This window comes from Magallana gigas, chromosome 5 (genome assembly GCF_963853765.1).
Source record: "Magallana gigas chromosome 5, xbMagGiga1.1, whole genome shotgun sequence".
NCBI lineage: Eukaryota > Metazoa > Mollusca > Bivalvia > Ostreida > Ostreidae > Magallana > Magallana gigas.
The window spans coordinates 21,060,940-21,086,966 of NC_088857.1; the positions used below are offsets into that span (position 1 = coordinate 21,060,940).

Consider the following 26,027-nt stretch of genomic DNA (forward strand, 5'->3'; position numbering starts at 1 on the left):
TTGGAGAAAGAGAGATTATGTGATTTCTAATGGTTGTGTCAGCTATGGGATATTTTACCTTGGAAGTTAAGGGTAATGGTTGCGTTTGATTCCCCAAGTTCGTTGACAGCTGTAGCTTTGTACTGGCCTCCATCGTCTGCTTTCGGGTCCTAAAATATACAAATAAAATAGCAATGGAAACAAATTCATGGAAATTTACCATAACATTTAAAAACTATGTTCTACTATGACAAGATCAAGTATAAAAGTAACAAGAAGTAGTCAAACTAGTGGGTGTCAGTGCCCAGATTACTGGTTCACAGGTTACATTTCACTTACTGTAACAGTACTACAGTTGACTAAATGATCATATAGTTTACATTTACTTTGTTGTGACAGTCACCAATAATTGATCCTTGTTTACATTTACATGCATCTAGCTGTCATAGTACAGCTAACAGTTCACCAATTCACTGATCTGGCTAGTTTACATTTACTTAGTTGTAACAGTACAGTTGACAGTTTATATAGTTTACTTTTACTCAGCTGTCTCATTAATACAGTTACATATGTACTTAGGTTACAGGTTACTTCATCTGTCAGTTTACTTAGCTAACTTTGAACAGTTTACATTTACTTACATGTAGCTATAACTGTACAGTTTACTTGGTTACTTAGCTGCCACTGTTCAATCTATATTTACTTAACTGTATAGTTTTTAGTAGTTCCAATATTCCAAACTATTAATGACATACCTATCTGTTACAGTTTATGAAGCTGTCATTAGTTCAGTGTTTACATAACACGTGATGGATTATGTAGTGCTCCATCCAGTAAAAATACTGGTACAAGGCACACCCATCAAGTGATGGAATCATTTGAAGATCATTTTGTCTGAATGTTATGTCAACAGAGATAAACATAATCTTTCTGTGTAAAAGATTTACATGTTTGTCATAGAGTGACTCAAAATTAGAGTCAAGTTCTTTTTAAAAAGGATTTTCAAAAATCTTATGCATGTATTGAAAAAAAAAAAATGAATTAATGTTGCAAAAAAAAAAAGATATTGCCACACAAGTAGTGAATTATTCTTTAAATTTACGGATGTGAATGGCATTTGAGATTTATAGGATGAAAAGCAGTTTTTTTAAACAAGAAATCTGCATTATTTAACAATATAAATGCATTCTTTATAAAAGAATTTCCTCTTTCCACTGGTTTGAACATGGAAACTATCTTTAAGACTTGACGCCTATAACAAATTGAATGCATGTCAGATGGTTTCTTTCACCAGAGAATTATCTACTAGGCAAATGCATATCCTCGCCATGTTGGCTATCTCCATTGCATAGGAAGGGTTCAATTCAAGTGTAAAAAAAAAATTCAAAGTGTAAACAATGGGATATATCTGCTTGCTGGTAACTTATTTCTGCAACTACATGTACAATGCATGAGTTTGTCATATACCTTGATATAGGTATTCATATACAATAACAGGAAGTGCATACCAATTTTTCGCCCCATTTCCCGACACCCACTATGGGCTAATAATTCAAACTCCATGGTTGATTCAATACGGTAAATGGCATTTCACATTTGAAAACAGACTTTTGAAATAAAGCAAAGATGTTTTTCAGAGCGATCGAAGTGGCAAAAATAATTTATGGGGAATTTAATCATACATTAGCTATGTCAGGCATTTTTTCTTACTTTCTACATGTACATGTATCTTAATTTACTCTTACAAAGAAACAATGGACATACAATCCAACCTTGTCATTTTAAACTCAACAGGACTGAGACAAACTTTGAGATATTTCAGGATTTGAGATAGGGAGGTTACAGTCACTGTCTCACTTTGACTTAATCTTGATATTTGAGATAATGATGTTTGAGATAACAAATTTTAACTTTATTTTAAGACAGTATAAACAGATTGCTAAGCTTTGATATCCAGTGTATAAGATTACATCAATTTACAGACTATGTTTTATATGTAAACAACAAATATTGACTGAGACGCAGACTCCATTTTTTTTTAAACTAGGAATGTATGTACATGTATTGGGTTCATTAAAAATTAGTTGGAATATATAAAACATTGATTAATCATTGCTTCAAAAAATATACTTTAATACCTATATTTTCAATATAAACCTTTTTAAAGTGTATATTGTATGAATTTGTAAAAAAAAAAAAAACCAACATGAGAGTAAAGTGTGCATTTTTTTTGCATTTTGGCCATAAAATTGATTAAAGATGATTTTAGGCCAAAATTTTTGGGAAGGGGAACATAAATCACTTATGTAAAAATTCTTAACACAGAGGGAACAAAGATCTCATATTATAACACTGTAATGCAATTTAACCTCTATAGAGCTAAGTGCATGGACAATACATAATGTACCAGATGTTGATGCCAAAAAGCAAAGCCCCAAAGCAAACCCAGACCAATGACAATATGCCCTGTCCACCATCCTTGTTAACCCACGTGGGGGTTCATTTTGTCTGCGGTCTGCGATCTTGCCAATAGGTAAGGCTCTTTGAGCCACAGAGTACAGAATGCCTAGAATGTAGACGGGATGTGTTGAAGGAATGCAGTCAGTCATCAGAGGATGATCAAATTCAAGACAAATAAACTGGAACTTGTCCGAGTTGACGGGCTGAAGGAGGTGCTTATACAACATTGCTGAGCATGTTTCCTCTGTATCAGCTTTGCCAACCACCCAGCTCACACAAACAAACAGCTCTTTTGGGGGTTTTTTCATTCTCGAAAAAAAATTCTTCAATAAACAAAATAGCTGCAAACAAATTTTAACAAACACCCAGGAGACTTATATCAATTGGAGATCAGTCAAGAATTCTCCCATTGACGAGAATAGAAAAGTTTTCCTATTTATAAAAGATGGTCTTCAAATTGCCTTTGCGCAAACTCGATCTAGCTTATAAGTGAATTTAGCTAGAGGTCTCCAGGGTGATTTTTTTACTGCTCTTCACTGCACCACAGAAACATAATTTAAAATAAAAACCCATCCCATCTCGATCTTTTGCTTACATATATATTTATATGAATAGGATTTTATGGATTTTGATATGAACATATATCTCCTCCTCTTTTATTTTACCACTGTAGCAACTGCTGAGAAAACGTTTAACAGGGAAACATTACGCAACGCAATAAAGATTGAGAACACAAGATCCTAATAACATCTATACCATAAATCTGTAATTTGTAAAAGAAGTTAATTGATTAAGCAAAATCATCTTAGAAATGAATGATCTTGTTTACTTTGATAAAAAAAAAATATTTTTAGATGTTTTTTCGCCATCTTTTTTTTTTTTTAATATGATGTATAATGATAGCATTATAACTTAAAGTCGTCTCTAATTGCATTTGCATTTCTTAATTCGATACCTGACAGCAAATAATATAAATATAAAAGTTTGAAAGTATTTTCTTTGCATTGATTATTCAACCCTTGCCTTTGTTGCAGTGGCTTGGTGTGGGATTACACAAACACTGTGCAGAGAAAACTCACCACTAAGCAATGTTTTCTCTCTTAGAGCTGATACTGTTTTCCTTAAATGTCTGTGCTCTCCCTCCCTCAACTACAGTTTGGCAAACATTCTCCTGTCTTGAGACATGTATGCGAGTTGATAATCTCTATTGTGTGGGGAAGATAGTATACACCTAGCTGCTTCATTGTTCTATTCTGAGCAATTTATGACAAATAGAGAGATGAATTCTCAAATTTTCAACCCAAATCTCTCTCTCTCTCTCTCTCTCTCTCTCTCTCTCTCTCTCTATTTCTCTTGAAAATAAACTTTACTCACTCTTTGAAATAAAACAAAAAATGTTTCCCCCTCATTTTTTCTTTCAAAACTATTAACCCAAATTCCTGTGGATTATGAAGTCTTTAACATTGCATCTGATACAAGTATATAGGGAATAAAAAACCATACAGACTACAAATTATCAGAGTTTAAATTGTCAAAACTTAATCTGTTGGAAATAACATGTCTTTAATTCAAATCAAACGAGAAATCTTTTTAGATCTGACATGTGAATTTGAAGCCATTGAATTTGACTCTAACTTATCTTGTAAATCAATTAATAGTTTTCTTTTGAAAAAAAAAAACATTTACATTCCACTGGTTTTTGAGTACTTATTAAAATAAATGAAAGACCCATTCTGAAGAATCATTCAGGGCTATCTTTAACTTGTTTCAAGTGTTGCTTTCTAGAAAATTCTTACCGACTCATTAAGAATTTGTAACAAATTCACTTAATCTTTATTAGTATTATGCTGCCAAAACTCAGAGTATTTGAGCGAGTCACAAAAAGACCCACAATTCAGCGAATGAGTATTAGGCTACTAGCTTGCAATGGGGGAGAATAATTAATGTACATTGAATTCAATCAAGCTAGAAAACAGATTTTCTTTCGTTTATTTTTTTTTACATTTAGGTAGAGAAAGAGAGCAAACAAACTGAGAAAAATTGAGAGAATAAGAACAAGAGAGAGAGAGAGAGAGAGAGAGAGAGAGAGAGAGAGAGAGAGAGAGAGAGAGAGAGAGAGATGGTAGGGACATTTATAAGTCATTTAGTAATGAAATATACCGGCATGTCTTTATCAGAGGCAAAGAGAAAACAAAGGGACGATGTCACCATCATCATAATGAACAGTATGGCACTAATAGTACATGACTGATTGCAATACATGTCTGACTTCCAACTGAACCTCTTGCCAAACTTTGCCAGAAATCCAGTGAATGCTTAGATACCATTATACTTTCTATTACAGGCCCCGAGACAAACATCTTTATGACTTCTTGTACACAAGCAGATTTGGCTTCCCAATTTCTAGGATGTAATTTTCTGCTGAGGCAGCACAAATTTTGGATTCAGCAGCTGAAGGAATTCATCTACCGAAGTATCAAAATAAAAAAAAACGACAAAAATCATTGAATTTTTGTTAGCTGTGCATTAATACAGATACTTGGAGGAGAGGGGATCTCCTATCTCTCTGCAGTGTTTATACTTGTTGCACCTGAGAGTAATCAGAAAAACCTACTTGGTAGTTATTGAGACTCAATAATACTGGGAATGTTTATCTGTTATGAGGTAATACATTAGCATGTACTCAACGATCACAGAACACAGATGTTCTGAGATACTGCATCTCTATACTGACCAGCAAGCCATTATGGGCATTGCCAACTCATGTATAAAGAACCAGCCTACTCATATTTAATAAATTGCTCCAGCCTTCAGGCCATCAAACCTTTCATACATATCAAAACGAGGGAACATAAAAAACTTCAAACAGAAAAAAAATAATAATTCAGTTGGTGCATCTTCCACTCCTGACCCGTTTGCAGGTGTTTCATGGAACTCTGTGAAACACCATTTGATTTGAATGTAATTCAATTGCTATTGCGTAGAGTGCATAGATCTCTATCGCCTATATCTCGCTAATGAAATAGAGCATGGAAAAAAAACCGATAAACATATTTCTCTTGAAAAATTTCTGAATTCCTTAACAACGCTTTCCTAATCCTTAACAAATTCTTGTTCCTTGACTTGATAAAGCTTGGGTGAGTGAACTTCATGCTGATATGATAACCTCCAACTTCAACAAACTCCATCCTCCTCCCCCCCCCCCCCAAAAAAAAAAATCAACTCCAATGACTATAAAAATGTAGACCATAAAATTCAAATTAAATCTAAAAATCTCACTTGGCTCACTATCATTGTCCTAATCAAAATCCAGATTAACCTTCATAAAAAAGCAATCATTTTTTATCAAACTGAAACAAACCTTCTCATAAATCTCCAGGTACTTAGCTTGGAGTGTTTTACACAAGTGGGCGAAAAAAATTCAAGGGCATCTTGGCCTTTTTGTTGATCAGAGAAGAACTTCGAAGAACTTCTTTGGAAAAGTTTCTGTCTTAGTAACGATCAAACTATGACAAAATTAAATTCTGGGCTTCAACATACAGCTATATCCTTAAGCCATGCTAATGAATTTTGGTGGTGTAGTAATTAACCAATCATTTTTTATCGACTAATGTCTTTAGATTGCTTACCCCGCATCAACTACAGAATACGTGGGTGTACAGATGTTTATTTCTCTAAATATACCTGACATAACCTCAGGAGCATTTGACGTAATTAGTTCCTATACCTAAAACTTTCAGTGGTAAACTATGAAATCTCTATTCACTACTGTTGATTGATATTGGGAGCACCGCTTTAGACATTAACATCACTTAGGATTTTAACAATCTCACTTTTTGTAAGGTTTAATTATTGACAAGAGCATGCCAAAATTAATTTTTTAGCCCCACTGAGTTTAACACATCTGCAAAACATCTGGGAAATTCATGGATACTTGCATGTAATCAAATGATGTTATAAAAAGTTCTAATATTTCCTATTACCTTAATTGGGAAGTTTATCATACTTGCATGTAATCAAATGATGCATTTAAAAATTCCAATATTTCTTATTACATGTACCTTAATTGGGAAGTTTATAATACTTGCATGTAATCAAATGATGTTATAAAAAGTTCCAGTATTTCTTATTACCATGAATTATAGTCATTGCACATAGATGTAATTACATTTATAGTGCATACTTGATGAGAATACCAGTAAAGACCCAAAAAGTTCAAAATTGAAAATCAGATTTTGGATAGGATTCATCCAATGGAGTTATGCTTGTAGTTTTATTCATCATACATACCATTAAATTGACTATAAAAAAACCCTGAGTTGTTACATATAAAATCATTGAATGGGAGTATCAGTATGTATGTCATATGTTTGTACATAAATCTTAAAAAAAACTTTCAATAGCCTAGCTAGACCTTCAGAATCCATATATGGTCTCTCTGAAACTTACACTACGCTTTGATATTAACAGGTCTACACAAGATATTAGGCTTCTGGAAATATCTTCTACTATTTTTTTTTTCTACTCAGGAATGCATTCTCACAGACAACCTTCATCTCTTTCCTGTGGAGAAAGAGCTATGCAGTGCTGCTATCATCTCTCAGAGCAAATGCTCCCTCACTAACTTGCAGGCTAGAGCATTAATTATAGCATATGATTACAGTTGTCAGCAAACCAAGAAATTGCATAATTGTCAAGATTTGAATGGCCTTTTGTGGTTTCCAAGGTAACGAAGTGATCACTTTGAAAGAACAGCACCTTTTATCAAAGTTTTCCACTAATGCTTTGTGTTTTCATTGAAGCATTTTTTCTGTTCATGAAAATGATGCTTATGTATAATGAAAAAGAGTTTGAACAAAGTCTGTAAAAATGATTGATTCTACCACAATGCCATTCCAAGGACTTTAAAAAATACTAGTGACCCTACAATGTATATATTTACAGGGTTAACACCTCTTCTATCTGTCTGAAATCAAGTAAAATGGCACCACACAGAATATAACGAGATAGATCTTGTGTTTACTCAACACCATGTTACCCCGATAAACATGTATTATCACTTGTTAAAATGCAAAAACCAGGGGGAGACCCTTCATGTTAAAAGTTCTTTTGCAATAAAATCCATGTAGCTACAGCAACTATTGCTGAACTTATTATTTTATCAGCTGTACCGTAGGAGATGAAAAGATACAGCCCCAGGTACCTGGTCATTTAAAATGCCCACTGAGCAAAAGGCATCCCAAAAATGTGAGGAATTCCGTGTACAGAATTAGAGTAACATAGTGTACTATTAAGTGCCAATTTTTTTCTCTAGAGGTTCATGTTGATGTGAATGTAAATTTTGCCTATTCTGTTAGGGTTTAAAATCAATGGGACCAAGGAAAAAAAAATTCAACATATATAAATATTTGAGATATCAAGGTCCAAAAATTTGCAAGGTCTTAAAGCATTAACTCTGATCACTTTAACATATCCATAGTTTTTGAGAAACCAACTGTATTTAAATTATTTCAAAACATCATGTGCTAGCTGTATTCCTTACACTATTGAGGCCAGGTTGAGCCATCTAAATTGCCTAGTCTGTTAAAGCATGTACCTTGATGGTAAGAGTTGCTACATATCGGTCTGGGGCTGAGGCGTCCTTTTTCAGCAGCATAGTATATCGTCCTCCATTTGTGATTTCGGTGTTGTCCCGAAACCAGGATAGTTTGGGTTCGGGCTTTCCCTCCAGATTGCATGTCATCAAAAGCTGCATTCTCTCTTGCTTGATGGTCGGTTTTGTCAAGAAATGAGGTGCTTTGCCTTGCCTAGAAAATTATCAAATTACACTTAGTATAAGTTTGAAGTAATATGTTACAAGTATATATTAAGATACTAGCCTATTTCTCATAGATTATCTCAAAAAGCTTGAGGAATACTTTTAGAAGAAAAATTAATAAAAATTGGATAAAATTGTAGGACTCTTATGCAAATGCCTTAAGAACATGTAATAAAAAGGCTTTTAACTAAGTAATATAAGTAATTACTAAACAAGAAACAGGCATGCCATTACAATCGGTACCACCACACTACGTTCATTGTGATCAATGATTTGTTGCAGTAATTACACATATTGTTCACAAGGAAACATTTTCTTTGCTGTACAGCTGCCAAAACTTGTGGAGGAATCACTTATGTGCTTCTCCTGTGCTTTTAAACCTTTCAAACATATGATTAATGTAATGTTTCTTGTTGTAGCTTGAAGAGAGTCTTGTAAAACTCCACAGTTTCCATAGATACTTGATGAGATGTAAACTTATGCAACAATCCTACTATAGTCTTACAGGTGTTGCCATTCAAGATTTCTACAAATACTCACGGAGCTTTCTTTCCTGAAAGAAAAAAATGTAATTTTTATAAAAAGAGTTTTACAGTCATACACTTGTATGAAATAAGCTTGAATGCCAATATATTATGTCATCACTTGTCACGTCTTTCATGCAATTACTTGTAACATCTTTCATGTAATAACTTGTGACATATTTCATGTAATAAGTTGCAACATTTTTAAAGTAATTACATCTTTAAAATAATCAAATGTATACTCTTTTGTGTGATTACTTGTAAAACCTTCCTTGTAAATGCATGCATATCTTTACTGCTTCTTTCACTCATATCTATGCCTGTAAAAATCTACAAACCTTCAAAGTTCAAAGTGATGGTTGCCGTGGATTCACCAAAGCTGTTCTTGGCAACAGCCTTGTACTCCCCTCCATCTTGCATCCCTCCGCCAGCGATCTCCATGGAAACGGTGTGGTTGGCCTTGTCAGAGGTCATCTTCATCTTGTAACGCCCCCCTTCCTTCAGAACCTCCGTCCCCTTGTACCAGGTGATGGTGGGTTTGGGATCTGCGGTCAGTTTACAGTCAAAGATGATCTTGTCCCCTTCCTGTCGAATCATTGGTTTGGTGGTGAACTTTGGTGGCTGTCCCTGTTGCTTCTTTGATTCATCACCTAAAGTTAAAAAAAAGAAAAATAATATTTTTTTTAAGACCCTGTCAAAAATTAGTACAAGTTAATACATTTCAAACAAAAAGATGAATTTTGGTTCTTCTTTTTTTTTTAATGATTCTAAATTTTGCCATTTGGCTGTTACTGCATATTTAAATATGGTAAAACTTGTGTTATCAGCTTGCTAAGTAATCTGGAATGCATTTCGTAAAAATCTTCTACATTGTCATGACACCAAAATACAGTGATTTATATGTGACTTCATCTCATGTACTAAGTCGGTTTAGTCATGTTCCAAATTCAAAAGAACTTACTGTCAAAGTTAAGCCTAATGGTGGCATTGCTTTCTCCTAATGCATTCTTTGCTGTGACTCTGTAATTTCCTGCATCTTTAGCGTTTACATCACTGATTTCTAATACTAAGAAGAATTTCTTATTTGGTTGTGGATCTGATCGGATCTTGATGCGACCTAAAAAAAATTAATTACGCAATAAATCAGTATTCTCTCCACATACCAGTAGTACCCATCATTAAACATATTGTTTCCGAAAACTGTTAGTCTAACTTAAAGTGGTATGGGACACCTCCACGTTGTGACATATTTTTTATCAAAATAAACAATAAATCAAGTACAATTTTATAAATAGTTTCTTTCCCAAAATTGTCATCTAACAGCGTATGTAGTGCAGTGGGTTAGAGGGTTCACTGCGGATCTGTAGGTCATGAGATTGAATCCTGCTGGGGATTTTAAAACTTTTCTGTTCCAAAAATTTTTAAAACGCATTTTTTGGTTAAATATTGGAACATTTGAAAATTCTAAACCAGTGAATGTATTTTAATCATAATGTACTTTAATCCACTTTAATATTGACAGATGTACCACCTTTATTCATAAAAATATTTTTGCTTAATCACCATACAATATGTATGTTTGTACTCAAATGTACATGGATACCTACAATAAGTTTTCGTTCAAGGCAGAAATAGTTAATATTTTTTAACAAATTTTAAACAAGTATGTCAGACTGTAACAAAACTAATTGTTACAAACTATGAAAGATTAACCATTAAGAATAAGCATTAAAAATTAAATCCATCTATTTGACCAATCAGAGTAAGCAATACAAACTCTTTTGTTCTTCTGATTGCATGAATCAATCTATTTGAATAATAAGCGTTACGAACCCCCAGGTGTGATTTGCTGCTCGTCCTTAAACCAGGTGATCTGTGGAGCTGGATCGGCTGTGAGTTGACATTCAAACAGCAGTTTTTTACCATTGTCTGCTTGTTTTGTGACGGGTTTCTGTATAAAGTTTGGAGCAATTCCATCTTGTCTGAATATAGTAAAATAAATATATTAGAACATGTCATTTTACATGATCAATTCATTTCTATAGTTCTTAAACATCAAGTGTATGTTGTTTTAATAAAATGTTATTAATGATTGATTGATTGATATTAACTAGTTCAATGAAATATTGCATTCAAATCCCCCCACTCATCCCAAAAAGGTGTTTAAACTGAAGACCAGTAAAAACTTCACAGTTTCTGCAATTAACAATAAAGAAAAATTGGCAGTAAACAAAAATCAACGTGTTGAAACAGTAATACCTTTTTTGTAGGATTACATAATAATTGTAAAAACCATTTATCAGAGTTAACAAGGTATTAAATAAAAGTGGCAGTTGGAGAAAAATCAGTTTGTTAAAACATAAGTAAATTGTACGTCATGATTACACAATTCTCAAAGTTTACAAGGATTGATCGGTTCCCCTCCTACTTTCATTGCTATAATGTGTCAAATGTCAGACACCAAGCCAAAGACATGCAGCACTCCATATACTCTATCTACCAACTGAAACGATGCACTTTAAAATTGATTATTGCAGTGTTATTTCAATCACACTGGGAAATTGAAAATAAATTGGAAGTGGCAGAGAAATGCAGGTGGACAAGAATAGATAAAATATTTCCATCCATCAGAATGTATAATAGTCGCAGGGTTCGGAACTGTTGGCAAAATGAATGGAATCCTTAGTGATGGAATATATCCACAGCTGTTTTGATATGGAAACTATTGCAGGAACAAAATGCAGCAGGTGTCGAATTCAGTAGATCACGATTTGAACTATAAACAATATGTGAGGTAGCCTTTCGTTTCAGCTCTCATTTCACTGTGGGAGTTCTGATAATGCGAAGAAAATTATCAAAACTCACACTTTGAAACTCCCTGAGTTTGGACTCTCTAATTTATACAAACAGATATTTTTATCTGAAAAATCCAGAGTTTGACAAACAAGATGATGAAACATGCATGTTGTTTCCTAACAGTGCAATTTTACTGCTGAGATAATCAACCTATATAGGACCTTGTCTAAAATAACTGTACATGTCTATGAAACATATTTAGAATGAAGATCACATTTCATAACACATATGGATTAACTGTGAGCCACATGCGTTGTCCAATTATACAATACATAAGCTTAGTTAGTAGAGATCATATATCAGTTACTTGCAATGTACTGTATACCTTAAAATACAATTGTTTTACATGATACATGTGTACCTATCTGCATTTCATTAACAAGATATAATTAAGGCAAATCAATGATTTGCAGATTTTATTTGACATAATGAGAGGTTTAAACATATCCTTTACAGGAAAATGGAAATGAGATTTTACTTCAGCTAGGTTTAAGAAAACTTCCTACTTCCATTACTTTTTAGATCTGACAGTACATCATGCCTTGAGATACAAAACCTATAGTTTATTTATTGAATTGAAAGCAAAAGAAATTCACTTTAAAAAAAAACTAAATTCTGCATCTAAGTGTTATCACACGAGTTCCTTATAAGTCACACAATAACAGTTAGGTAAGCAGAGAAGAGATCATCAATATTGAACATTTACTGGTGTGCGACCACTTCTTGCCGAGTACCATTTCTCGCCAGTACATTGTGATGTCATTTTTCGTATGTAATTTTATGTGTTGATAAAATGATGTCACAATGTACTGGCGAGAAATGGTACTCGGCGAGAACTGGTCACACGCCAGTAGTGTTTTAAGTCCCATAACACTGCAAAGTTAGTACAATTTGGTATGTATCAAGGAAAATCTTCATTTAGGCATAACATGCTCCATTCTTTGAAAATACTTACTGTTTTTGACTACCTGTAAATTTAAAGTTTGGCGTCAATTATTTTTCTGACACAAGTTTTTAAAGAAAAAACCCCATATTTTTGTTTTCTTATCCAGACCAGCCAAATTGAAAAAAAAAATATTCTGGGTTTTCGTTACATATTCCGATTATAATTTTGCCTAAACCTTTTTTTATTCTTAATTAGTCTTCATATCTATAGATTAAACTACACAGTTTTTAAGAAATATATTTTACTACCCCTGCTCGTCTGTCTGTTTCGTAATTTTCAGGTAAACAAAGTACCTGCTAAAACCGGAAGTAGTGCTATCGTCGTAAAGTACACGTGTAAAAACAAAGCAGTTTGAACAAATCCGGCTGATATCTGTTGACAATTCTTTTACTATAAATACACATTGTATAATAATTTGATAGTAGGCCTATATTCATATAGTGATCAAAAAGTAAGAAGACAAAAGAGGTCAAAACGAGAATGTTAAATTTCTGTGACTGAGATTCTTCATTTAGTAACTCTGATATAGCTAGCATGCTTGTTTGAACTTTCTAAAATGGTGAAAATTAAAGCCAAATATAAAAAGTATTGTGCATGACAATTATAGTTCGAAAATAACCTTACAACGGATTAAACTCCTATTTAGTAACTATTTTCTCGTAATATATCGAATAAACTGACACAAGAATTCGCCAAATTGGAATACAAAAAACCAACTTTTCCCATCGATATCAAAAGAAGTAAAATCTAGTTTGTGAACGCTTTCTGCATCAGGTAGAGGCGAATTTCTAATAATATGCCTAAAGAATGCGAACTCTGACGTCAACCTCAGAACAACTGCCTTAATGCACTGGTGATATTCTTTCTTTTTTCTTCTTTTTTTTTTATAAATTGCCATATATCAGGTAAAGTATTTGCATTGTAAATTGAATTAGGGATATCATTAACGTTATTTTTCAGCTATGATTTTGCTTTTTTTTAAATAAAAAAAAAATTATAGGCCTATTTTATATCCAACCTTTTTTTTTTAATTTTCTGACTGATCGATGAAAAGGAAGTATAGGCACTTCAGGATAAGTTATTATGACTGTTTATTTAAAATGACATCATTTGGAATAGTTTAATAGTTCCCTAGCTAGTTTAGTTGTTCACTTTTTATGAAGCTGTCAAAAAGAAAGACTGGTATACTAGTACTATAATTTTTCAGTTGGTTATTCAGACAGAAAACAGGTACATGTAAGTCTCGAAGTTTTAATTTCGACAATCCTCTAGACTTCATCCAATCCAATGTCACACATTGCTTTTGGGCGACCATTAAATTGTGTATTTAATTAAAAATCCTGGATCCTTACCACTAAAATTAAGGTTGATTGAGGCGGAGACTTCCCCAAGCTTGTTTTTGGCCACCACTTTGTACGTGCCAGCGTCGGCAGCGGTGACCCCAATAATGTCCATCATTACATTGTATTTGTTGCCCCCAGCGGGCTCCACGCGCATCTTAATGCGGTTGGACTGTGAGATGGGCGTTGTCCCTTGGAACCACTGAATGTCCGGCTTTGGGGACGCCTCCAAAGTACACTGAAACACCAGCTTGGCGCCATTATCCTCTTGTTTTAGAACTGGTTTCTGGGTGAAACGTGGTGCGATGTCGTCACCAACCCCCATTGTTACCCACGTTTAGCTAAAAGCAAAAAGAGAAACTTTATAGAAAATACTCTGTTAAAAGATATAGTGCTGACACCATACATGCAATAAATCAACAAAAATATGCGCAAATAACGAAAATACTGTAAAACTGTAAAAAATACTGAAAATACTGTAAATCAAGAACACTAAATGCTATTTATAGACCAAATATTCAGCAATACATATATTAATATATATGTATATCAATCCATCCAATAATTATTCAACAGAATTCCAATGTCATACACTTTTTTCTGCAAGATCTTTAAGTTATTCCACAGATGAGCAATATGGTATTCACAGTCTGAATTCTAAGAGACTACTAACAATCAATAATACGCGTGTAAGCAGTGGGGGACCGCGGCACCCCCGGAGTTACCCGACCATACGTGCACCACAGATGTACCGTAATCAGCCACACGTGCATGTCAATTAGGAGAGATAAGTAATTGCAGTTGACATGCTACGTTACCAGACCAGGAACGCAATCAAGTGTTATCGCCTTAACATGAGTGGGTTCCGAAATGACAATTATGTTTTCTTGTAGATGTCTATAACATTCCATGTTAAACAAAAATCCGGGTCAAAACAAATCATACTAAAACAGCCATATGTAAGAAAATATGAGCAAACACACCTCGCGATTTCAAAGGTGAGAGATCTGTTTAATTTCTATTGTCGTTCTAAAGAATTACCTAAGTCTAAGCTATCTGCAAAACAGACAGACATATTTAACGCCTTCCTTTAACGTTGGGTGCTATTGAAACAATGCAGTCAGACATTGATGGGATATAAAATACTTTTCAAATTCCTGTTTTAAGGATCTCGTTGCTTTCCCCTAAACAAACCATTTAGAACCAAACTGTACAAGAAGAGTTGAGAAAGCAAATAAAAGTTCATCTTCTAGATAAAGCCTCGACAAGTTTGCAAATGCCGCGCTCATTACCAGTATTTACGTTCTGTATAATGCACAGAGCAACCAGGATATCTTAGATGCTGTGTAATCCGGAGTTTGTGACAATTTTTGAATACGCCCTAGTTATCGGACATCATTAACGTCAACTTATCGTTTTAAAAAGACAAAAACATTTCAATGTAATGAATTTAGTATGGAAACGTTCAGAAGAATATCCATTAGTAAGAACTTAACATAAATGCAGTGTATATCCCCAACAATCAAAGGTATCTATAAAGTAATGTAACTACAAATACACGCGTATTTGTGCGTGCATCTTCAACAAGCTCATGCTTTCAAAATCCGTGTTGTACTAAATACCAGAGTTGTTTTAATAGCCCCATCTCCAGCTAAAAGGAATGTATAATTATACAAAGTAAGTGGTAAGGGGATTTGACTCTGCAAGTCCGCTATTTTTCCCGTTCATTTTCTCAATACTGCAGATGTTAGTGGGAAGACCCAAAAGAACGTAAAACGGCCGATCTCCGTCTTAACGTGCACTCAATTCCAATCAGCGTTAACATAAACATCTACAATATTAAATTGCTAAAAATCTAAATTAGCGCTGTTTTATCTATAGGGGAGCGTGCTTTCGGCTCGCCAGCTAGAGACTGATAAATAATTTGATCTCTCACTGCAAATTGGATACCGCCTGCCCTCTGCTGTTTGTTTTTCAGCTAATTTCCTTTAATTTGTAAACATTCAAACTCCAATTGTGTTTTCGAAACAGCTGAGATTGAATGTTATCATGGGATTTCAATAAATGGTCTTTAAACGTTGAAGATATATTCCATCTGAAGGTCAATTTGCTTCAGAACGGTGAATTGTATGTATAACAAATGCATTTACTTCAGATACAATAAAAAAAAAGAAATAAAAACTTTGAATAGTTGAATAGATAGTTGCTTTGATTACAGCCGTGCGTTACAATTTACATTTGCTTCCAAAATAACTAAATATTTATAAATGTGCAAAGATCAGCTGATTTTGCGATACCTACAAAATTCTGACCTCGTTTTAGTTAAAATTTATCATTCTAGACTCAGGGACAAATATTTTTAGATTATTTAATCTATATCCAAGTGTTTATGATAAAACTAAAACGTCTTGTTAAATAATCCTGCTAGCTATGCACATAGCTGCGCAAGTCTGTCAATCTTCGCTATGCTCCGTTTATATTTATGCTATTATATTTCGTTGTAAGATCTTTTCTTGGCTCCTACAGATATCAACCATCTTGCCGGCCTAGCATTGCTAAAACGAAAGCTAGATTGATGGTACACGTTTTGGTCGTCTGCCAAGCATATGCAGAAGTCTGTCATTGTTTCTTTAACATATTCTTTTTTTTTTTTTTACTTGCGAAGAAAAGAAATGAACAAAACAAAATCGTATTTGGTAATTAACTTCTTGAACTTGAGAGAACGAGAGATTCTGTTCAAAAATAAGACAACAAAGATGAAATTGCAAAATTCTTCAACTCGACTCAAACGATGTTTTGGAAGCCGCGATCAAATGTCCCCCACTAGGAAGGCATTACCTTCAGAGAGTACTGCACCACAATGAACTCGCGCTGCACATCGAACTTTTAATTATCAAACAGTTCACATTTACAGTGATAAGAACATAAGTCCCTCAGAAACCGATGGCATACAGCTTCTTTATTAAATTTACAGAAAAAACGGACAATTTAATTCAAATCCTTCGTATCAACGTTAAAGATCAAAGAGCAGGCTAATGGAGAAGGAAAAAGCTGAAAATTAATAATTGGCAAATTGTCCAAACCATCTGTTTACAAAGTTCCACGGTATAAAAAAGCATATACATGTATAGGATTTTTTATTCTTAAGTCAGCAGAAAAAGCCTACAATACCTGCTCAGAACAAGTTGATGGAGAAACAAGTCGAAAGTGCTCAAAGGTATCCCATAGAGACATCAGTCACTGTCGGGTTTAATTAACAACAGAGATAGCAGTTTTTGTTGTCTCAGGGATATTCTGTGTGTGAAGAGAGAGAGAGAGAGAGAGAGAGAGAGAGAGAGAGAGAGAGAGAGAGAGAGAGAGAGAGAGAGAGAGAGAGAGAGAGAGAGAGAGAGAGAGAGATGTTGATAGGTTATAATAGCAAACACCTTGCAAAGGAGACTACACCGTTTTCTCCTGTTCTTCTGACAAGATGATAAGAATCGCCGAAAATTCCACTCAAGAAAAACACAACTCACGACCTCGCAGACATTTGCAACAGACAGATAAATAAACAAAATCAAGAAAAATTAAAAGATTATACAAACGGACCCCTCCCCCGATAGGAGAGAGGGTCTCGTCGACAGTGCTACAGTGGCAGTGTTTACTCCAGCGTTGTAAACTTTGGCGGAAATTCAATTACCAAAAAATCTTGATAAATACGCATATGAATTAAAGACGAAGTTTACCAAACACATATATACACATGGAGAGAGAGAGAGAGAGAGAGAGAGAGAGAGAGAGAGAGAGAGAGAGGAGAGCAAAATGATCCTAAACAAGTTCTGGCGCACCTTTCAAGAGGAACTTCGAGTAACATCAAAGCAATCCTGCCCAGATTGTCTGATAGTTCCAGAATAACATATATACACATTTAATAATACATGTAACCGCGTACTGATTAGAACTGAAGTACGATTCCGTAAATCAATGTAATGGCTCGTTAAGGTTCTGAGCAAAGCAATATAACAGTTGATTCATCCAGAGCACTAAAAATGAACAGTTCTCAACAATGAGGAATTAAAAGATCCCTTGGTATACATCTTCGACGTGAGCTCAATCCTGATATGGTAAACAACACTCTTTTTTCAACAATGCAGTAACACAAGCAGCAGAGTACATGATGGCATGCACGAATCTTAGCGCAAAAATTACGTAATATGTATACTGGCACTTAATTAAATGCTTCAATATCAACTCAGTTTGAAATTGCATTAACAGAGGAAATTCAGGTGCGTCTGTTTATCTGCCTTCGATTGCAGACTTTAACTTGAGATATTAAAAACAAAAGATAAAAACATGATTGTTTGTGTGCATTCCATATCGATGTCTAACGTACAACCCAGCGGGGGAAAAGATATTTTAGAGGGGTTTTTTTTGTAGAAACAGCTTCTCATAACAAGAAGTTGCTATCGCTTTACGTAGAAATAAAACTTCTTGAAAATGCGATGATAAATAAATGCTACTTATATTTTAAAAACGATGTGAAATTTAATAGAGGAGGCAGCTGCATGAGCATACTGTTAACAAGTTTGATGAATAAACATGGCAAATCAATCGTTATTGCTGGAATCAAATCAGATTCCACTGATGTGTAAAGCAATTTGCTGATGAGGCTGCTGTGTTTTACCTGGTTGCTGTGTTTATCTATCGCTTCCGCTCTGAAAGTGAACAGAAGAAGCAGACGATACCTCTGTTTCCTGTTCTCACGTATAAGGTACTTGGACACAAGTGATTGGATAACGCTGCATTCACTGATTAATACACTCGAATCGTTATACTTTACAAAATAGACGTTTCACAATCGAGAATTCTTCTCTTATATTGACTTACCGAATATCCAATTAATGAAATTGCATATATTCCATAGACTTTTAAAAGAAACCCGAATGAAACGGAGAACTAAAGAACCGGCAGAAGTCGTAATATCAGACGGCAGCCATGAGGCTTTCGGAGTGGAAGTAGATATTACAAGTATGCAAAAAATCCCATTTTTTCGCGAAGAAATCTAATATCACCAGCAACGGTTCCCATATTTGTATTAGCCAATCAGAACGAGTGTCACTTCTAATCATGGCACGCGTGAGGGTTGGGTTTAGCCAAGTCTTACAGTTTGCGTAATGAGTAACTGGCATTACATTGATATTATCTTGTAAATAGGCTGGAGGGATAATCAAGAGAAGCTCGGAAATACTTGTGTATCCCATGATTACGTGTATAGTCAGTCTTTCCACTGACTATTTTTGCGCAACAATACCAGTGCATATATATATAAAATTCAGATTTTTTAAATGTTGTGTTACAAACTTAAAAAAAAACTCTTGTGGTGATGGGGTTTTTCTTCTTAATATCTTGCATGTTTTTTAATGTAGATATTGCATAATTAAAGAACACTGATTACCAAGAATAATGGTTTCAATTACTGCTTTTTGTTATCGCTAAAGAAAGAGGTAAAAACTGACCACATGTGCAAAACTATCTACTGTTCTTGTATAATAACACGTCCTCCCAATGCGAAAGTTTGTTTAGAACAAAAAGATGGTAAGTCTCTGGATAGTAAATAAAAATAATTGTTCTCAATTGTTTCAAATCAAACCAGGTTAAAAGATTTGACTTTTACAGAAGCTTTATAATTTGTATCAACACTGGCAAATTGGTTTATGATCGGATACTGGCGGTGTACCACCTCTGCCTCTGAGGTCCATCTTGTACCGGTTATAAGAAGATTAGCGTTGTTTAAATGAATAACGTGATTATAACCAATTGGGAACCCCTTACCATCGCCACACACACACACACACACGTGTCCTATCTTTATGTATTAATCATGTCATGTTCGGTCAAGATTCTTGCAAAATCACGTGCATGGAACTACATTTGTTTCCTTTTTAAAACATATGTATATATATTACTGTCGAGACAACATGGATCATACGCCCTGATGTAGAGTGAAGCGAATTTTATTTATTATCATCATTTTTGCCTAATAAACAAAAAGTGCATTAAATCAATATATGCTTAAGCTGCTTAAGATGTCTAACACTTGCTCCAAGAAAATTAATGTTATCGACCGTGAAAAAAGCAGAAAAGCAAATGGCTAATGTTTAGCTCTTTGACCTTGAAAATTACGACATTGAAACCTAGGCATGCCATTGCCAGTTAACGTCTTTGCCGTTCAAAATGAATTTATGATTATTTATGATATTTTACCTTTATACACGTGTGCATACATGCAGTTTGTTATTGTTTAGTAAAATAAGTTCTAATTTACATTTAATTATAAATAATATATACAAGAACAGTAGTTGTGATTTATAACCCGTACAACCTCAACTTACCAATTCTTTAGGGGATGATTTTTCAGGCATTGATTTTTTTTTCTTTGAAAGTCTGTTGTTGATAAAAATGAAATTAATATATCAATATCGTTTGTGTTTCAATGATAAACTTTATAAACGGGGTCATTAGTAAATCCTCGATAATTTTGCATTCGTCAGAAAAATTTTAGAAGATTAAGAAAAGTATCCATTATAGAATTTTTTTTCTCCTCTTGGGTTGGGTTGTTATGACATGGCATAAGCTGGTATAAAAAGCCAAAATTTGACTTTTTTTAAAAATACAAATTGATAAAATTTAAGCTTCTTGTTAGAAAAAGATAACAGTGCGGAGTGTTATCTCTAATCATTTCCAGAATTTTACCATGTAACACAATAAATCTCATTGTTTTACTTTATGACACGTGTCAGTATATTTTATATACGTGATAGAAATATTTTAAGTGAATGTCATTGAAAACATGCAATTTTTTGCCTTTCTTACAAAATATTTCCGTTATCCCTTTCATTAACTCAATCAAAGCATACCGACTTTACACTTCGAAATAGATAATTATGCTTTTCTGTATTGTCGGTATATCATAGGATTAAACGAAAAAAGAGCTATATTTATTTATTTAAAAGCAAAGAAAAAAAACATACACGTACAACATGAAGGATTGCTTCATTTATCAAATAGTATTTAATTTAAACTTTCCGGTTTTGAAAAATTCTGTACAATGATGTCATTTCGGAAAATAAAAATCGTTTACGTCCACTTTTACATGAAAAAGGCTGGCTTAATGATTATATCTGTTGAAAAATAAGGATACATATTAAAAGTCATCGCGGTCCCCAATCACAAATCTAAGTTTGATTTGTGTTGTCATCTACTGAGTAGTGTGTCTTCATAGAGCCAGTATTAACGAGAAACACTGTCTGTTTCCTCTTGTTCGCCGTCGTGTTTGGCCCAGGCTTCTTGATCATTCTTATCAACCGCACAAAATCCTGTCATCTTCAGACGCAAGTGCATCCTCCGTGATATAATGGCGATGATACAGTACGGCGTAGCATGTACTAGTTATCGGCGAACTACATGTAGCATGAAAAGATACCGACAAAAATCAAGCTCAAAATCATTGTTGTTCATGCGCTCATGACGACAGATGTTCGATTGGAAATCTTTAAAACATCTTTTAAATTTATTAAATCATTTTAATTAGAATAGAAAATAATAATTTTGAATACAGGCTACTGAAACTTGTATTTTCCTCAATACGACTGAAATCGAAAAACAACATGAATATTTACACAAGAAAATGTTTTCAGACAACCACTGTTATCAGGTTTTAAAACCAGCAATTTATAGGTTAATAAAAGAGATTGTTATACTTTCATGTTAAATACTGAAATCTGATTGGTTAAGACGCAGTTAATAATATTTATTATTACCCTCAGCGTTAGCAACGCACTTGGCAACGGGTAACATTAAAAAATGTTACATGCGCGAAAATTATGCGCGTACGGTTCGCTGTAGAATTCACGTTATTCCTATATAAAAGCAGTAAAATTTTCTTAAAATTTTAAAAAAAGACATTCAGTATAACAAAATAAATAGTGCCTGTTTGGGAGGATAACAGTTGAAATTGACACCCCTCGAAAACCATTGTCAACCTCCGCTTCGCGTCGGTTGACAATGGTTTTCTCGGGGTGTCAATTTCAACTGTTACCCTCCCAAAGAGGCACTATTTATATAATGTATGAATATTTCATATAGTCTATATAATATAATATATTTATATAACAAGTACATTGATAGATATAAAACAATTTCCTTTTTAAATTTGCATTTTGGCACATCGGCAGACAGACAGATGGATAGACAGAGTTGAAACTCCTACAATATTTTTCAGCTAAATCAGCTTTTCCTGTGATCGAACAAATATTAATATTATGCACAGAAATGAATTTGCAATCAATCCCAATGCATATGTTAAGATCAAGAAGAACAAATGAAAAACTGCTGTGAAGCTATATTCATTAGTCTTCAGACAATAAAAGGTATCATCTTTATAAATTCAGACTACAGTTTCAATTCCAAACACACGGAAATGGCAGCTTTTCCACAATTTTCTCGTAATTGACTATAAAAAGTTAACACTCTAAGAATAAAGAGAGTGGACCTATTTGCACTAGTAAGATTGCCAAATTATACTAGATGCGCTGTCTCTTAGATGTCGTCATCTTACCATGGCAATCAGACACAGTGATGATACCACGTGGGCTGAAATATACAGTGATAAAGACAGGAGAAGGTAATTAATACGTAATACATATAGTCTGGTGCTCTTGTACTCTGCAGGAGGCAATGCTGAATCGGGGAGGGGGGGTTGAGTGGGGTGTCAAATAACTCTTACCCCGATTGTTGTGTGTGACCTAATCCCATCTAATATAAGAACACGTGTAAGTAGATATATATAAACAGGTATATACATTTGTAGTTCTTCCTCTCATCATATTGAGCATCTTGTAAATGGGGCACTAACCAGTACTAACATTGTGCTGATACATCTTTATTTCTTTCTTTCTCTCTCATTTACACAAACAAAGCTACCATTTCTATCATAATCTATTCATCAATTATTTCAATCATTTGAAATTAGAACAAATTCAGATAAATATACTAACTCTGTATTTGATGAGAATGTTACTGTTATTCATCGACAGAATTTTGAGAGACTTGATGGACATAACGTTTGCAAAATTCCTTTAAAAATACGTATACGTACGTGTGTAACCCTTCAATTATATTACTTGTACGAGAAATTGTGATCAGAGCCAATGACAAACAATCCCAGATGGAAAAAGAATATAATATAGTAAATGAAAATATTTAGCAAACGTTTCGTACAAATGTATTACATGTAGCAAAAGAGACTTTGAGATTATAACTTTGTTTCAAATATTATACAATGAGTTTAAACGAACATCCATCTTCTTTAGAATACCTACATGACTATATCAGACAGGACGCTAGGTAAATACGAGGGTCAATCAAAAAATACGAAGACAATGTGGCTGTCTATCATATATTTTTAATGAGAGTCAAACATAACAGATTAATCTGTGCACCAACACTTATGTTATTGATATGCGAAGTTTTAGTCCATTTGATGAAATGGTATTTTTGTTACCCCTTTTTAAAAACAACATGTTTTGTCACCACGGCGCACGGTACCGTTCAAAACACGACGTCAAGATTAAACACGCACAGTTTATAGATATACCCCATCTTTTTATCACGCTTAGTCTCTTGTGCCTTTCTCCTTACAATTTAAAATGGCACTGAACCACTTAACATCTTACTTGCAGACATCTGTTCGAGAATCATAAGTTAGTTCTTCGAAGTTTTCATTTTCTAACCGTGTATCTCTTAGTTTACAGCAAGGATAACCCTAGAAGTCGGTTGACGTTACTTATTTTTTTTACCAAATATTTACAGATATTCTACTCTCTTTCGGACTGTTTTATATGCAAAATATAATTATCACCACCCCAACAAAATTTATTACAGTTAAACACAAACTTGCAAATAATTGTTGACTTATTTTGTGCACCATTGAGCATTTTCACAGCTTGTGTCGGCTTTTTTCTGGGTTAAATCCATTTTGTTTGTACCTCTCGTTGCGCCGTGACGTCCGGCGACGTCGATGTTTTTAGTCAATTTTAAAGAGGACTATCTGTCTTTAGTTAATAATATCTGTTCGACAAAACAATCTATCCTGTCATTGTTTAGAACTTAGAATACCAAGACAAAGCTTAATTTGAGGTTTCAATATCATTTGTTTTTAAGCCCAATTTATAGAGATGTTACTTTCAACATTATATTGATTATTGTTGACATTACACAAATTTTGACCGTGCGCCGTGACCTCATTTTTGCAGGATCAGATTCTAAATAATTCTTAGAAATAAAGGAATCTATTAACTTTGTTCCTTGGAAATTGTTTGAAACTGTTGCTAAATTATGTCTACCAAATTTAGTAATGATATGACGTTAAATAACATAGCTATGACAAAAGTCTTCGTATTTTTTGATTGACCCTCGTAGTAAGTCGATATTTTCAAAATGCTGCATTCTCTTCACCGAATGATACTTTTGCTAAGTAATGTAAGCATAGTTCAAATTAATCAACGATGGACATCTATGGATAAGAAATTTTTTACAGATATCGGTTGAATCAAATGAGGTAAATATATTTATATATAGTAATGAAGCAAATACTATTATAGGTTTATTGTATGCTTTTATTCGTAATATTCCAGTAAACATACAGTAACAGAAACGATGAAACAAACGCAAGTACATTGATGAAGGGTCGACGAGTCGACGTTGCAACCACTATTGAAATAAATTATTTCAATAGTGGTTGGGGATGTATTTTATTTGAAGAATCACTTTGCAACCACTATTGAAGTACGACCACTATTGAAGTAATTATTTCAATATCGTTTGGGGATGTATTTCATTATAAGAATCACTTTACAGACACTATTGAAGTACAACTACTATTTATTTTTTTCAATCGTGGACGCAACAAAGCCTCTCTACTAAACTTTTTTTTAACCATTCTACAAAAAAATTAAAGTCCTTTTGTATATTTATCTGCCCTAAGACCTTTTTGAAAGATAAAGATGGATTCATTGTAAAAGTTCAAAAATGCAATCTCTGCTGTCAAATGCCAGAGTTTTCAAATATTTTTATGTTATAAACACCTTTTTTGCGAGACATATATTAAAGATTATCCCTTTATTAGATGTATAACAAAATGGTACACCAGTTACATATAGACTTAAGGTTCAACTTATATGACACGCCAAGTCAGGACATATGGTTGTATATCATATACTCTTGGTTTCGTTTTTTTTTTCAATTGATAGATTCGACTTGATTTGCTTAATAATAAGATTAAAGTTTTACTCTGATGAATTCCTACATTTTACTTATGGTTTTGAATTTAATTTATATACTAAAGATATGAAAAAATAAATATGTTCAAGATTATGCTATAATAAGAATGCTTTTCAGGAAAAACTTCGTTATAAATTCGTGTTTAGTGTTTCAACAATGCTAAATGAACCCGGTATAAACTATTCTAATAAAGAGGAGGATATGTCCTTATGTAGTAGAACACCCATATTCACCAAACGACCTTCTAAAATGACTTTTTCAATAAAAGTCATTTGCCCTCAACCTTATCGAAAGGACTCAGAATAACTGACCTAACGTTACAGGCAAATTTTGAATCTTGGAAAAACATTTATAAAGGACACGTAAATAGGACATACGGGGGAAAACCCCTTGAAACAAAGCTTTTCTCTGTTTTTAAATTACAGCAGCCAAGAAACGCATGTGAATAAACAACATTATGTTACCTGTTAAACAAGTAATTGCATTTTATTTTACAAATGCGTCATTTGCATCTATTACGAGGTGTAACATCTGTTGAAAATAAACACATGCACATGTACTGTCAGCAAAAAGGGGTTCGTGATGTTAGGTCTCCAAACTAGGAAGATATGTTATTAATTGAATTACAGTTTGTAATTAACTTAAATACAATCTTTGTTTTGAAAATAGTAGACCCCTGTGCAGAAATTATGATAGCACAATTCTATTAATAAAAAAGAATTCAGGGAAAGAGTTAAAGATAAAAATACTACCTGGAGTCAACGTTGATCCGTTTCGATATATAT

At 33.7% G+C, this 26,027-nt stretch overlaps 1 protein-coding gene across 19 annotated transcripts in view; it reads right to left on the minus strand.

The window, feature by feature from the left end:
- LOC105332629 (twitchin) overlaps window positions 1-18,947 on the minus strand; it is a 75,401-nt gene extending 56,454 nt beyond the window's left edge. For 18 of the 19 annotated variants that reach the window (XM_066085721.1, XM_066085735.1, XM_066085733.1 and 15 more), the window contains exons 1-9: window positions 18,790-18,947; window positions 13,936-14,264; window positions 12,593-12,605; window positions 10,615-10,763; window positions 9,743-9,898; window positions 9,120-9,431; window positions 8,798-8,810; window positions 8,036-8,246; window positions 59-149 (exon numbers count right to left, since the gene is read on the minus strand). In XM_066085721.1, coding sequence (XP_065941793.1) covers window positions 59-149; window positions 8,036-8,246; window positions 8,798-8,810; window positions 9,120-9,431; window positions 9,743-9,898; window positions 10,615-10,763; window positions 12,593-12,605; window positions 13,936-14,248 — 1,258 coding nt within the window. In that variant the 5' untranslated portion in view covers window positions 14,249-14,264; window positions 18,790-18,947. Of the gene's footprint in view, window positions 1-58; window positions 150-8,035; window positions 8,247-8,797; window positions 8,811-9,119; window positions 9,432-9,742; window positions 9,899-10,614; window positions 10,764-12,592; window positions 12,606-13,935; window positions 14,265-18,586; window positions 18,735-18,789 lie in introns of those variants that run through there. The other variant, XM_066085717.1, reaches the window with a different exon arrangement.
- Between the last annotated feature and the right edge of the window lie 7,080 nt (window positions 18,948-26,027).